The sequence below is a fragment of the Schistocerca americana genome, chromosome X (assembly GCF_021461395.2).
Source record: "Schistocerca americana isolate TAMUIC-IGC-003095 chromosome X, iqSchAmer2.1, whole genome shotgun sequence".
Classification (NCBI taxonomy): Eukaryota; Metazoa; Arthropoda; class Insecta; order Orthoptera; family Acrididae; genus Schistocerca; species Schistocerca americana.
The window spans coordinates 94,237,171-94,253,549 of record NC_060130.1 but is presented as its reverse complement, the minus strand read 5'-3'; the positions used below and the strand labels follow the sequence as shown (position 1 = coordinate 94,253,549).

General features: G+C 46.3%; 1 protein-coding gene across 1 annotated transcript in view; it reads left to right on the top strand.

Moving 5' to 3' along the window:
• Positions 1–16,379, top strand: part of LOC124555826 (prostaglandin D2 receptor) — a 503,176-nt gene that overhangs the window by 288,247 nt on the left and 198,550 nt on the right. The window contains exon 2 of the mRNA XM_047129893.1: positions 295–472. Coding sequence (XP_046985849.1) covers positions 295–472 — 178 coding nt within the window. The remainder of the gene's footprint in view (positions 1–294; positions 473–16,379) is intronic.

Here is a 16,379-nt window from a genome sequence, read left to right as displayed (position 1 = left end):
CCTTGAGTGCAGCACGAATCTTCGATACGGCGTCTTCTAAAACGCTAAATACTTCGACTCCCTAGGTTACTTAGCTCCGTTGTAAAGCACTCACAACTACAGAGTACACTCTTCTGACCACGACTGACACTTGCCCACGTACCATTCGTGGTAAAATACAACATCTCAACCTGCAGGCTTGCCTAACATCTCCGTTTGTGTTCGAGCATGCATTTCTCGCTGCGTTTTCATATTGTTGTCCAACCCCTGTAGGTGTGGCACACGAGAAATGAACCGCTCTTTTCTCTGTTTCAGCACGTGACGTACCACATGATAAAACAGTCCATCTTCATCCTGTGGGCCGTGGTGCTGGTGCTGGTGTGCCTACCGCTCACCGGATTTGGAATCTACTTTGAGGACGGCAAGTGTGTGCGCCTGAGGAAGGCCAAGGCACCCGAGGACGTGGCCTACGCATACCTCTACTTTACTTTCGGTGAGTGCTTCTCTTCATTTCGCCACTTTTCTACTTCTCGTTGCACTGCTCTGTATCCTCAGTAGACATTTTAATGACATAGACAAAAGCAATTTGCGCACCACTGAAGTCTTCTCATTTTGGCGAACCTAAGCATCTCCGAACCCTTACAGACTCTAAGTCAAAAAAATTAGACAAAAAAGCGTCGCACAACGGAGGAATTATCCGAATGGGACGGAAATCGGTAAGTGTGAAATACATGTACAGACAAATAAACGATTACAATTTCAGAAAAAATTGGCTGAGTTATTGAAGAGAAAGAGCTTCACAAGCTGAGCACGTCAATAACGCGCTGGTCCACCTCTGGCTCTTACGTAATCATTTGTTCGGCTTGACACTGAAAGACAGAGTTGTTCGATGTCCTCCTGAGAGAAATTCTGCCAAAGTCTGTCCAATTGACGCGCTGGATCGTCAAAATCCCGAGCTAGTTGGAGGGCTCTGCCCATAATGCTCTAAACGTTCTCAACTGGGGAGAGATCCGGCGATCTTGTCGGCCACGGTAGCGTTTGGCAAGCACAAAGGCAAGCAGTGGAAACTCTTGTCGTATATTCTGTAAGGCTACCGCGGGTGTCCTGCTGTGATATGAAATGGCACCCCAGACTATCACTGCTGGTTGTCGGGAGGTATCGCGACCGACAGTCGGGTTTGTATCCTACCAGTGTCTGGAGCCTGTCCAGAAACGTCATCGGGCTGTAACTCATTGACTGGAGTAGAATTGTGTTCGGTGATGAGCCCGCTTTGAACTGAGCCCTGATGACCAGCGAAGACGTGTCTGGAGACGCCCCAGGAAGCAGTGGGACACCAAACTGACTGTAGCCCGCCATACGGACCGACAATGATGCTATGGGGTGCCATTTCTTTCCATAGCAGGACCTCTTTGGTTGTCGCCCATGGCAAACTGACGGCACAATGCGACATCGACGAAATCCTCTGACTCGTTTTGTTGCCCTTCGTGGCAAGCCAAAGGGGGCTTCAGTCTCAGGAAGATAATAGCCGCCTGACCACAAGGAGAGTTTCTACTTTCCAGAATGAGATTTTCACTCTGCAGCGGAGTGTGCGCTGACATGAAACTTCCTGGCAGATTAAAACTGTGTGCCAGACCGAGACTCGAACTCGCGACCTTTGCCTTTCACGGGCAAGTGCTCTACCAACTTTTTTATTTTTTTTATTTTTTTAAAATCTCATTTTGTTCGTTATAGTTCGTTGCAATTGTTCGTGGCGGACGTCCCCTGACGCCCGTTGAAGTTCGTTATTGATTCATTCACTCAGTTTTTTTTATCACAGAGGGCAGTTAACCCCCTGACCGAACACGCTGAGCTACCGTGCTGGCATAAAATGTTTCGTTTATTTCGAATATCTGTGATGATGGTTGGTTGATTTTGGGGGAAGAGACCAAACAGCGAGGTCATCGGTCTCATCAGTTTAGGGAAGGAAGTCGGCCGTGCCCTTTCAGAGGAACCATCCCGGCATTTGCCTGGAGCGATTTAGGGAAATAACGGAAAACCTAAATCAGGATGGCCGGACGCGGGATTGAACCGTCGTCCTCCCGAATACGAGTCCAATACAACTGAGCTACCCAAGCACTACTCACGCCCCGTCCTTACAGCTTTACTTCTGCCAGTACCTCGCCTCCTACCTTCCAAACTTTACAGAAGCTCTCCTGCGAAACTTGCAGAACTAGCACTCCGGAAAGAAAGGAAGTTTCATATCAGCGCACCAGCCGCTGCAGAGTGAAAATCTCATTCTGGAAACATCCCCAGGCTGTGGCTAAGCCATGTCTCTGCAATATCCTTTCTTTCAGGAGGCGAGGTACTGGCAGAAGTAAAGCTGTGAGGACGGGGCGTGAGTCGTGCTTGGGTAGCTCAGTTGGTAGAGCACTTGCCCGCGAAAGGCAAAGGTCCCGAGTTCGAGTCTCGGTCCGGCACACAGTTTTAATTTGCCAGGAAGTTTCAGAGTTTCTACTGTTTTTCTTCCCCCTTCCCAAACCGTACCTTGGCCAGAAAGGTCGCTGGATCTCTCCTCAATGGAGAACTTTAGGAGCATTAAGGGCACGGCCCTCCAAACAGCTCTGGATTTTGATTGGACAAAATTTGGCCCGATATCCTTTAGGACACCCAGCAACTCTATCAAGTAATACCAAGCAGAATAAATGGTTACATAAGGGCCAGAGATGGACCAACTGGTTATTGACTTGCTCAGTTTGTGAAGGTCTTTCTCTTGAATAAATCATCCATTTTTTTCTGAAAGTGTAATAATTTGTTTACCTGCATATGTACATCACATCTACTGATTTCCATGCCATCCGGATAATTCCGCGCGACAAATAAAAATCGTAAAAAGCGTCTGGCCATTAGCATAATTCAGAAACTTACTCATCATACACATTCTCAGTTGAAGAGCTTTCGAAGGACGAAGAATCTGAGAGAAGACGCACTGAATCGCATTATTTACCAAAAGTTTTGGAGAGACCTCACGGAGATTATTAATTTCAAAATTTCTTGCATTCGTTGATTTTCGGGAGAATTTCTAGTGCTATTTGACATTTGTGATTGCCAAAAGCATATACGCGCTTTTTATACTGAGTGAGAAGGAAACAGTGTGAGTGGGAAAGAGATGGAAAAGTAATAAATACTGGAAGACAGTAGACAGTGGTTGTGGAATAAAATGAGCGAACGTTTACGAGTAGGGTAACATTTAAAGCTCTGTAACGGCATCTAAGCAATATATCGGAAAAATGTCAGCCATTTGCTGGGCATAGCCGTCTTGTAATCCGCTGCTCCAAAAATTATGTTTTTTGGTCTTTCTCAGAAACCGCTCATGAACTAAATGGTGCCTCCATAAGCCCCTTGGAGCCCACTTCAGACCACATTTTATTAAAATTATTATTTTATGGCCAACATTGGACCACTTTAGTCAATATTATGAATTAGGTTCTTCTGTTTTCTGTTGGCCCAATACTATTCATCCTTTCAGATCGTGCCCTTCTCTCCTCATCCGAAATCACCCTTCCCATTCTCTGTTTGTTTTTATTGGTAGTGAGACATATTTTTCCTGAAGTATCTTGAGCGCGTATGTCTTGCCTTTCAGATCCTCCATCGTAATCTCTAATTTCATCATCATTGATCTCTGAGATTCACCAAATGCCGCTGTTACTAATCCATAGCTTCCCATTTATTCTCTTGCTAATTCTGTTTTCTGTTGTCCACATGAAATGTACGGTGAAAGACATCGTTTCTTATTCATTGTACTTGTCACTGGTTCTATTTCTTTATAAATTGTTTAATTTGAAGCTATTCTCCAAATTCCGTCTGTTTGGTATTTTGTATTTGTAACTGTTCTGATTATTCTTCTTTCTATTTCAAGTAATCATCTAGTTATTTAAAACATAGTTACGCTAGCATATGTTATTTTCTGTTGTGTGACTGTTTTGTACTTTTTCAGTTTTGTGGCTATTGAGAGGCATTGTTTGTTGCATATGGTATTGGTAACATGATGTGTTTTAATCTGGTTGTTTATTCTACTCTTCCATGATGGTTTCTCATTCAGGTAGCGTGTTATTATTTCTCCCGAGTATTTAAACTTTCCAGAAATTTTTATCTCGTGTTCTCCGATTCCAATTTTGTTTGCCAGTGGCGTTTCCGTTAGCATTATTTCTGTTTTCAAATGATATTTTAAGGCCAACGCTCTGGACTATTTCCTGTAATGATTGTATTTGTTGTTTGGGTTCTTGAATGTTGTTGGCGACAAGAATGAGGTCATCAGCAAATCCTAAAAAGTTCAACTTTGTCATGTTCTTGTGTTCCAACCTTAATGTTCTTTGGATTGTCCTTGTACCATTCCCTCATTATGTATTCCAGGACACAATTAAAAAGAAGTGGTGACATTCCGTCTCCCTGCCTTAAAACAATTTTTACCAAGAATGATTTAGAAAGTTCCCCTCTGAACTTAATTTTCGAATTCATATTCGTTAAGGTAAGTTCTATCAGTTTAATTAATTTTGAGTGGAGTCCGAAATGTATCAAAATTTTGAATAGTGAGTCTACGGATAGAATCATACACTTTCTTAAAATCTATAAATGTAATTGAGGGAGCCTTTTTTCGTTTGCGGGAATAAGCCATAGTAAATTTCAGTTTAATTATTTGTCCGGCACAGATTCTCCAAGATCTGAAGCCTCCTTGGTATTCCCCTAGTTCCTTATCCAGTTGTTCTTTGATCCTATTGTGTAAAATCTTGGAAAAAACCTTGTAGGTACAGTCCAAGAGCGAGATTCCTCTATAGTTATCTGGCTCTCTTTTGTCTCCTTTCTTATGAAGTAGGTTAATTATAACTGTGGTCAGTTCTTCTGGGAATTTTCCGGCTGCCCAGTTTTTTTGTAAAATAATATGTTAAGATGTCTGAGTTGTTTTACTAGCATACTTTCACATTTCTGCAAACACTCGATTTTCACCACGTGCTTTGTAGTTTCTCATTTCTTTAAGTACAATTTCTATTTCTTGTACTGTAGATGGGTGTATATCTTTTGGATTGGTTCTTACAGAGTTGCTTGTGTCTATAGTTAAAAGCTTTTCAGATTCACCACAGTTCAAGAGCTTGTTGAATGCTTCTGCCATGATTTCTACGTTTTCTTTGTTATTGTGAGCTATTCTTCCACCTTTATTTCTCATCAATAGTGTGGGAGTGTTGTAATTACGTAATTGTTTATCAAAGGCTTTGAAATAATCTGTGGAATTGGTTTTGTAGTAGTTTCCTTCAATGGAACTCAGTAGATCCTTCTGATATTGCCGCTTTGTTTTTCTGATAATTTGAAAGAATTTTTTTTCTTATGTATCTGAGATTAACTACATTTTCTTCTGTTTTATGAGTTTGAAATTTTATCCAAGCTTGACATCTTTCATCATGAACTTCATCGCATTCCGTAGTTGACCATGCATATTTTTTACGTTGATTTGCTGGGGCCGATTCTTCAGCATGTTGTTTTAAAATTGATATTAGTTCCTCAAGATTATCCGTTTCTATTGTATTACACCATATTTAATGCAAAAAGAACCAACTGATTTGCTCCATTTGCCTAATCTGGAAGACCTTTGTGTAGTATTCAGACTTGGGCCCTGTACTGTAGGACAGTAACAGTAAGACGATATTTCTGATGGGTGTACAAACGGTCCCTATACCAAGGGCTATCTGAAACACTGAAGCCTACCTTTTTGTCGCCAATAGAACCCGAGTATGAGGTCCGGTGTTTTGGAAGTTATTAGGTAGCAGAACAGAGACAGTGGGGAATCACGACTATACAGGTGATCCATTGACACAAGGGGCTTTGGCAACAGGCGGGTTGTTATGCTCCGTCGCTTGGAAACGAGAATTTCGGAAATGTTGATGTTCAACTCGTTGTAACCTACTGTCATGAGCATCTATGGAAAGTGGTTGAAAGACGATGAAACCTCGAGAAGGCAGCAAATAGTTGGATGATCGTCCCACATCACAGAACATAAAGGTCGGAGGCTTGGCCTCTCTGTGTGCCATAAGGAGTATAGGTGGCGATCTGTGGTAGATCTGACGAAAGAGCGCAATGCTGGTGTTTGTACAACTCCTCAAAATTCCAGACCAATATCCTTAACATCGGTTTGTTGCAGGTTTCTCGAACATATTCTCCGTTCGAATATAATGAATTTCCTTGAGACAGAGAAGTTGCTGTCCATGCATCAGCACGGCTTTAGAAAGCATCGCTCTTGCGAAACGCAACTCGCCCTTTTCTCACATGATATCTTGCGAACCATGGATGTAGGGTATCAGACGGATGCCATATTCTTTGACATCCGGAAAGCGTTTGACTCGCTGCCCCACTGCAGACTCCTAACTAAGGTACGAGCATATGGGATTGGTTCCTAAATATGTGAGTGACTCGAAGACTTCTTAAATAATAGAACCCAGTACATTGTCCTCGATGGTGAGTGTTCATCGGAGGTGAGGGTATCATCTGGAGTGCCCCAGGGAAGTGTGGTAGGTCCGCTGTTGTTTTCTACCTACATACATGATCTTTTGGATAGGGTAGATGGCAATGTGCGGCTGTTTGCTGATGATGCTGTGGTGTACGGGAAGGTGTCGTCGTTGAGTGACTGTAGGAGGATACAAGACGACTTGGACAGGATTTTTGATTGGTGTAAAGAATGGCAGCTAACTCCAAATATAGATAAATGTAAATTAATGCAGATGAATAGGAAAAAGAATCCTGTAATGTTTGAATACTCCATTAGTAGTGTAGTGCTTGACACAGTCACGTCGATTAAATATTTGGGCGTAACATTTCAGAGCGATATGAAGTGGGACAATCATATAATGGCAGTTGTGGGGAAGGCGGATAGTCGTCTTCGGTTCATTGGTAGAATTTTGAGATGATGTGGTTCATCTGTAAAGGAGACCGCTTATAAAACACTAATATGACCTATTCTTGAGTATTGCTCGAGCTTTTGGGATCCCTATCAGGTCGGATTGAGGGAGGACATAGAAGCAATTCAGAAGCGGGCTGCTAGATTTGTTACTGGTAGGTTTGATCATCACGAGAGTGTTACGGAAATACTTTAGGAACTCGGGTGGGATTCTCTAGAGGAAAGGAGGTGTTCTTTTCGTGAATCGCTACTGAGGAAATTTGAGGCTGACTGCAGTACAGTTTTACTGCCGCCAACTTACATTTCGCGGAAAGACCACAAAGATAAGATAAGAGAGATTAGGGCTCGTACAGAGGCATATAGGCAGTCATTTTTCCCTCGTTCTGTTTGGGAGTGGAACAGGGAGAGAAGTTGCTGGTAGTGGTACGGGGTACCCTCCGCCACGCACCGTATGGTGGATTGCGGAGTATGTATGTAGATGTAGATGTATATGATGAGGACAACGCAAACAACCAGTCCTCGGGCAGAGAAAATCGCCAACCCGGCCGGGAATTGAACCCGGGACCCCATGATTCAGAGGCAGCAACGCTAGCCACTAGAGCACGAGCTACGGACACAAAGGCGGCTGGGGGCAGTATTATGATTTGGGATGAATTCACCTGGGCCTCCATGGGACCTGTGGTAGCAAACAAAGGTGTCATAACAGCAGTGGACTACGTGAACATTATTACGGACCATATGCATCCCTTCATGGTCGATATCTTTTCTGATGGCACTGACATCTTCCAGCGGGCTAAACGTCCATATTATAAGGCCAGAGTCGTACTACAGTGGTTTGACGAGCATGCCGATGAACTCATGTTGCTCTCTTAACCGCCAAAATTCGCACGGTCTGAATCCGACGGGTGACATCTGTGACGCTATCGGGCACTAACTATGTGTACACAGACCACCGGCCCGTGATTTACTGGAATTGCGTCACCTGTGCGTAGACATCTGGTGTCACATACCTCTGGAAATCTGCCTAGGATTTGTCGAATACATACCACGCAGAATCGCTGCAGCGTTGTGTTCCGAAGGTAGGCGAGCACTTAGTTAACCAGGTGGTTCAGAAATTTCTCCCATGAGTTTAACTTTAGAGCTAGAGTCAGTTAACGTTTCCTTCATCAGTGTTAGAGTTTTATTTGCTGTAGCTATATTATTTGACATAGTGTCACAGTGCTTTGTACCCACATAGAAAAACTGAAAAAGCGTTGTTTTAGCATACTACAAGTCTTTCATATGTGCCCCAACAAATTCTGCAGATATCAAGGCGATAATCAAGTTCTTCCCACTTTCGGCGCAGCATCTCTGTCAATGAGTTCAAAACGCTGTTGATGCGAGCTCGCAGTTCCAATAGATCTGTTGGTAGAGCAGGCGTAAACACTGATCTTATACATAAATCCACACAAAAATATGGTATGAGGTGAGGTCTGGAGAGCATGACATGAATTGCTGATCAACCCCACCCCTACCGATACATTGGTTTCTCAATTTCCTGTTTAAGAATTCACGAACATCATATTGGAATTGTGGTGGAGCGCCATCCTGTCCGTAGATGAAGTCCACGCTGTCGGTCTCCGTTTGATGCATGAACCAGATTTGAAGCATGTCCGGATACACGTGTCCTGTAACGGTCTTTTCGGAGAAGAAAAAGGAGTCGTAGACTTTAGGCCGCGAGACTGCACAGAACAATCGCACATTCTGCCTGTTCACTGTGCTATTCACAAAGAACGTTGCTTCATCACTGAAGATGAGTATCTCACAAAACCCACCCTCTTCCATAAGCTATTGCAACTGTGCCGGAAATTTAAAGCATCTGATTTTGTCATCGCGAGTCCGGGCTTGAAGCAATTGCGAGCGATCAGGCTTCAGCTCTACTTCCTTTGTTCGTCGACTTCTGTGGGCTACGTACGAAATTATAAAGTGTCGTTTCACTGTTACGGCAGACTGCTTACTGTTGCACTCTCGTGAAGGAAATCTGAAGTGCGGCTGCAACAATAAAACACTTTATCAGTTTTTCTACGCAAGTCTTGATTTTCGTGATAATATGTCAATTAATGTAGCTACCTACAGTGAATTTATGAAATCGGGTCAATCTTTTATAATAACCTTGTATAAACCATTATCAAATAAACAGAGAAAACCTAAAGAACGTATTTCTAAACAACAGCTGTACTAAGAGTCCTTTATTCTCTACCGGTCTCGGTCTCTCAAACCATCGTCACAGAAAGAAAAGGCAAAAAACATCAGGTGAAAACGCAGTTCATCCTTCTCTTAGATGTTTCGAAAGTCCTTAACATTGCAATGAGTATACATGACAATCTATCGCGTATTATGAGCTTAAATAGCGTCAGTGGGATAATTCTTTATGATAGTTCCCTTATATATGGTCGTGTATTATAGTAAAACCATTCTGATGCTGGTTAAGACCATGACATGTGACAGATTGTCGTGTGTACTTATTGTAACTCTGAGGACTTGCGAAACATGTAAGAGAAAGATAAACTGCTTTTTCATTTGATGTTTTTGCTATTTATTCCTGTGATGTTGGCCTGAGAGACCGAAACTGGTAAATAGTAAATGTCTATTTGTTCAGCTGATCGTTAAAAATGCAGTTCCTTAACTATCTGATGGCTGTAGAAAGTCATCTCGCTAAAATATTAGGCAAAGAATAATTCTGAAAGAAGCCACCGCTCGCAATTTGTTCATCGAAATGATTTCAAATTAATTCAGCGTCTGTTAACAAGGTCAATGTATCGCCTCTTTACGCAACAACTGAAACGCAGTGTCATGATTATCTTGGTCAACCGTTGCGTTGCAGCTATCAAATAGCGTAGCAATTACTAGTCTGTCTGAGACACGATGTATACACATTAGGTTAATGTGTCTCACATTACAGAGCCATCTGCCAACAAAAGGTTGGCCTCAGATTTATAAATCCTCCGTTCTCATCCTGGAGGATGTCGGAAATCACAGAAATAAAAAATAAAAATCCACAGTACTATATTTTCCGATGCGAAATTTTGCTCATGGTAGAAGATGTACACAAGTATTATGTGTTTGGATATGGAACTGAGGTGTAATTCCACCAGAACTGAGGTGTAATTCCACCAGTTTCCATAAAAGCCTATTCGCAACTTATTTTCGACAGTTTATGTCGCTGCTGTTTGAAGATAATAGAGACAAGGGATACAAAGTAAAATTAGGTTTTAATCATCCTACTCAGGACAGTGTATTTGCCAGCTTGATAGCTGACCCTTTGAGACGGCGTAAATGAAATTTAGGGAGAGGGTTTTCCTGCGCTTACTTCAACCACTAAAACGTAGATCACCACTAAAATATATCTCCGTTTCTCTTGCGCTGTCTTCTTCGATGCCACTGAGGCAATGGCTGGTGGTGTACGTACCCGTACCAACATCTACAGCATACTCCAAAAGCCACCTAATGCTGTGTAGCAGAGGGTACTACCTGATCCCTCCAACCCTCTCCCACTCCCTAATAGTGCACGGGATGTAACCGCGACCGAACCGGTCGCGGGGTTGCCGAGAACGAAAGCGCGGCGGGACCAAACAGGAGCAGCCCGCGAACAAACAAAACGAACGGGAACGGACGGGCAAGAACAACGACGGACGACCGAGCAAAACCTTACGAACATCAACACGCAAGAAGCAACGGGGTCACAAGCGAAAACCTCACGAATCGACAACGTCCACGTAAATGAAGTAGAGTCAACAAGCTGTCTGTAGGCGAGATGTCGATAGACTCACGAGAATATCAGACTGCCTCGCTCAGTTTTTTTTTTTTCCTTTATTGAATTTCGATTCCCCCCGAATGGGGGCATACTGGCACCAGCTTAGTACGCTGGACTTCAGAAGACAAGAAACAATAAAAACAGGCGATAAAACGGGATTTAAATTGTAAAACGGCGGAAAATTGTGGAAAGTTAAAACATAAAACAAAGGGTGGGCGATGCTAATAAAAGACACAGGAAGCAGTAGGCATCCCAGCTGGCACGGGAGTAATTATGGACAAGTTTAGGAGGGATCAGGGCGAGGAATGGGCTGGGGATGGCGACCATTAGAGATAGTGAGGAGAATGGGAGCATGGTCACTGCAAATGAGGTCAAAGACATCTGTGCTGATACGCCCAAGGAGGTTGGGAGAGGCAACGATCACATCAGAAGTGGTGTTGGATTCGGGTCTGGTGTGCTGGGAGAGGGGAACCAGGTCTCCCTGGAGGGTGGTGATAAACCGATGCTACTGTTAGAGGTCGGCAGGAGCACGGCTGTGGATTGTGGTAGGCGGAAACCACGTAGGTGAAGAAGGTGCGGTCAATGTGGGCCAAGAAAACGTACGGGATGGGGGTTCGAGGGCAGACATAAATGGTGGCACAGGTGACAGTAAGGGTGAGGAAGAAGAGGCGGTGAGATGCTCAGCAGGATTGTTGAGGAGAGGTTGGGGCCGAACAGGGAGGTGCTTGAGGTGGCCTATAGCAACCCCGCCACGCACCAGAGGGTACGGGTTATCGGTGCAGTGAAGGGTGTAAGGAGCTGTGGAGATGGAGATACAGGGTTGAAGGAAGGTTTCATTTAGCACGAAGGCATCCATGCGATGCTGATGGAGGGTGTGGAGGAAGAGGAGTTTGTGGGTGGGCAGAGAGTGGATATTATGGTACAGGATACAGTAGTGTTGTCGTGACATTGAAGGGGTTGAGTTATACAAGGGTGGTGAGGGGGATGAAGGTAAAGTAGGCCTGGTTGTGGGAGTAGGTGGCATAGGTGGTATGATGGAAGATGGAACGGGCAGCGAGGGCAATTTGGGAAAGGGTGTGGGAGCGTCGGAAGGGGTGGATGTTTTGGAGCACAATGGTGATGAAACGGATGATGTCCTCTGCAGTAGGGGGAGGGCGGAGCGAGTTGTTGCAGTGGACGGGGTCACTAATGGGACAGGAAGGGACGGTGAGCTCGTGGGTGGCTGGAGGAGGCTTCGCTTTACACTTCCTGGAGTAGGTAGGATGGGATTCGTTACAGGTGTTGCAGGAGGGGGAAGAGGTGAGGTTGGGGCAGTTTTTTAAGAAGCTTTAAGCTTTGCAGTGGAGACAGGTAGGGCAGTTCTTGTGGGCGAAGCTAATGTGGTCATTGTACTTGAGGCAGTGTTGGCAGAGGTAGGATTGGACTGGGGAACAGGGGGGTCCACTTTGTGATGGCAATTGTATATGAAGGCTCCCTCTGTAAGGAAGCGGTCAATAGAGGAGGAGGATTCGGTGAATATCCACATTAGATAAGTCGGCCCGGCATCATTAATGATGCGACGAGCCTAGCAGATTTCGATGTTGGGCCGGGAATCGAGTTCCGCCGACGCCTCAGCCTCCGTGACCACAGGGCTGAGCCCCGTGATCGTAGCGGTGGAGGCCGGCGGATGTCGGGAGGGTAGAGGCCGACTGGGAGAGGACAGGGTGTGGTAGGAGGTCAGAGTGGCTTGTCGGCCAAATCGGACGCGTGGGATTTGGGAGAGGAGATCGGTGCAGAAGGAGGTATCGGGGAATTAAGGAGGACCGAGTCCTCGCGAGGAATAAGAGGGGAGACGGGGGCACTGCGGAAGTATTTACAGACGGCCGGGGTGAGGTTGCGGGCATCGAGGGTCGGGATCGGAGAGGACAGAATCACGGGTGGCAGGTGTGGTAGGGGTTGAGGTCGGGGTCGCGTCCACAGGGGTGAGTGGGTCACGGGGATTGGGGGTTTTCTCTGTGGAGATTGCGGGGGAAGGGTCGACATTAGGGCATTTGGAAGGTTTCGTGGGCAGGACAGGTTGAAGAAGGGCTGGGGGATGGGTTGCAGGGGGAGATGGCGGGGGGAGTTTTCCCCCGAGGGGCAGATGACGCAGAGGGAGGGTGCGCGGGTGGCACAGAGACCGTGGAGCGTCGTGCCGAAATCCGTACCGGAGCCTGTCGGACGTGGTGCAGGGACTGGTGGGCAGTCTGCAGGTGGCGAAGGGGCGACAGCGACAAGGGAGGGAGAGTTGGGGGTAGCTACAGCCGAAAACGGCGCAGGAGCGGTGTGGAAAGGGAGGGAAGCAAGGACAGGAATGGGGGTGGCGAATGAGCTCCGTGTGACGGTGGTCGGAGCAGCTGAGGGGGAGGTGAAAATGATAGAGGTGGTGGGGTGGGACACGGTGGTGGAGTGCGAGAGGGGGGCGAAAACCGCGACGGAGGTGACGGCGGCAGTGACAGTGACGGCGGCGGCGGCGGCGGCAGGAAATGAGAAACGGCGTCAGCGGTGAAGGGCGGCGGCGGCGGTGAACGAGCTGGCAGCCCCTTCAGCAGACGATGAAAGCGGTCCGGTAAATCCCTCCGGGCAGCAGCTGGACGACGTCGCCAAGAAGGTGACGGCCAACAATCCTCAGGCGGCGGCGGTGGCGGGGGGGGGGGGGGGGGGGGGGGTCAGGCAGGCGGCAGCAGCAGCAGCGAGCACTGGGCGGCGGCTATGGCGGACGGACGATTAGGGCCGGCACACAGACACACAACAACAGCAACAGCAACAAAAGTTCCACCCTGAGGGTAGCCCAGGCTCTGCAATCTGTCGTCTTCGAAGGAGAGGATCCAACCCTCTAGGTCTGCCCTCGCTCAGCGAGAGGCAGGCGCTTAAATACATGATAGGGTACGTAGCTGCTGGCCGCTGGGACCACGTGCTCCACCGTGGCGCCCTCACATTATGCGTGGGCCAGGAGTGGGCGCAGCCACATCTTACGGCGTGACGGCTGCAGAGCCCTCTAATGGTAATCCGTGCCGTGTGGCGCGGATTCGAAACCCGCGGCGCTCGGTACCGGACGGGAAGAATGATTGTCGGTAAGCCTCTGTATTGGCTCTAATTTCTAGAATTTTCTCCACGTGGCCAATACGGGAGACATATGTGGGAGGAAACATCTGCCAGTGGAGTTCGTTTAGCATTTCCGTAACAATCTCTCGCCAGCTAAACGATCCCGTGACGAAACGCGCCGCTCTTCGTTGGATCTTCTCTATCTTCTCTATAAGTCCTACCTGATAGGGACCCTAGATAGATGAACAAATCTCAAGATTCGGGCGAACGAGCGCTTTATAAGCCACTTCTTTCGTGGATGAGTTACATTTCCATAACATTCTTTCAGTGAATCTGAGTCTGGTGTCTGCTTTTCCCACTGTCTGTTCTATACCGTCATTCCACTTAAAGTCGCTCTGGATAATTACGCCTAGATATTTTACGGCAGACGCTGTCGCTTGCTGTTTCTCATCAACAGTGTAGCTGTACAGTAGTGGATTTCTTTTCCTGTGTATGCGCAATATGTTACATTTATTTACGTTCGGGGTCAATGGCCAAGGCTTGCATCATTCATCAATTCTCTGCAGGTCGTTCTGCAAATTCTTACTACCTTCTGGCGCTGCTACTTTGGTATAGACAACTGCATCATCTGCGAATAGCCTTAAAGAGTATCAGACGCTTTCTACTAGGTCATTTATGTATATTGTGAACAGCAACGGTGCTATCACACTTTCCTATGGTACTCCAGATATTACGCATTTTCCTTTGAATATCTAGAGAAACGGTTATAGTTATTGCTGGGAGTCGTAGTGGAATCGACAGCTTGTATCTCCCGATGGTGTGCCTTCTCTCGCCGCGAAAGGTCACTCCTGGCAAAATTCTTCGGGAGACTCCTTCTGCCCCAGACTAGCCGCGCGGTCTGTGGCGCCTTGCCACAGTTCACGCGGCTCCCCCGTCGGAGATTCGAGTCCTTCCTCGGGCATGGGTGTGTAAGTTAGTTTAAGTTATATTAAGTAGTGTGTAAGCCTAGGGACCGATGACCTCAGCAGTCTGGTTCTATAGCAACTTATCACCGCCCAACACCCCTAGACTATCTATTTATATAAGGGGCAGTCAAATGAAAACCGAACACCCACCAAAACAGGACCACGGTGTGGTTCCATTCAAAAGGAATCACTATATGCGTTAAGACACTTCTCCCACTGGGACACGAGACGAACAACTCCTGCTTCGTAGAACGCAGTCCGTCGCTGACGGGTCCACAACCGCACCGACTGTTGCACGTCCTGGTCCGACTGAAACGACGTCCACACATGTGTTTCCTCACGGAGCTATCCAAGGAACTCATCATCAGAACAGCTGTGAGACAAGGTGATGCCATTTCACCATTCCTTTTTAATGTGGTCATGGAGAAAGTAATTCGGGATATAAAAAGGGAAGGCAAAGGCATGGAGCTAAATGGAAGAACACAATTATTGGGGTATAGAGACGACGTTGTAGCCTTAGTGAGTGAGAGGAAGAGAGAGCAGAATGCGTGGGGGACTTGGCAAAGAATGCTAGTAAGACTGGACTGAGGATTAGTGCGGAGAAGACTGAAATGATAGAAGTATCCAGAGACGGTTCTAATAATAACCCGTTACAGGTAGGGATATCGAACATAGCTAGAATGGAAAATCTTTAATGCCTTAATACCTGGTTGAACAGGCGTAATAACCTAAAATAAGAAATTAATCAACGTATTGCTAATAGGTCTAAAACTTATTTCAGCTTCGAGCAGATAACGTCGACAAAAAAATGAGTCAGTTAAGACCATAATGCTGTGAGTGCACCAATGTTGTTATATGGAACATAAACCTTAAGCACCTCAGAAAAAGGCGAAGAGAATAAGTTGATCTTTGAACGGGAGATCATGAGGAAGGTCTTAGGACCAGTCCACAAAGAAAATACCTGGAGAGGTAGAAAGAACCGGGAACGATACGACGTGATGAAACAACGGAACATCGTTCTGAAACTGAAAGCGCAGAGAACAGGCGTAAGCCCGGCACGGCACATTGCCAGGGGGCCAGACGCTTGCCGGGCCAAAGCTGTGCTTACGGGAAAACCTGATGGAATCCGTTCAGTTGCAAGACCAGGGAAGCTACGGAAGATGAACTGCAGAAGGACCTTCGGCAGCTGTGTGTTCATGAGACCTGAATCCAAAGTCCACAAGATCACCATCTGTGGAGGAACGTTGTAAGATCGGCGGATGATCCTCGGAGTCTGTGATCGCCGATATGTGAGAGTATGTATGTATGTAACGCAAGCAAATATACCCAATTCTTAACACACGTCGCAGCTACCAATGATCTTCTTCAGTTACCACTTTCTTTAGGAAAGTGATAATTTAAATAAATAATGTGTTGATTACAGTAAACCGTTGGTCAGTAACACCCTTCCTCCCGGATAGACGCGCGCGCTAACGTGAGGAAGCGAGCTTGACTCGGATGGAATCTGCGTCGCGGACTAAACGGTGAGGTCTGAGGAGCACGCCTGCCTGGATGAGGTTCTCAGGCGGTTTCCCACATCTCACTAGGTATGTACCGGGCTGGTATCCACGTCCCTCCTCAGACAGAAGGTACGCCAACATTCAGACAACAATCTCATACT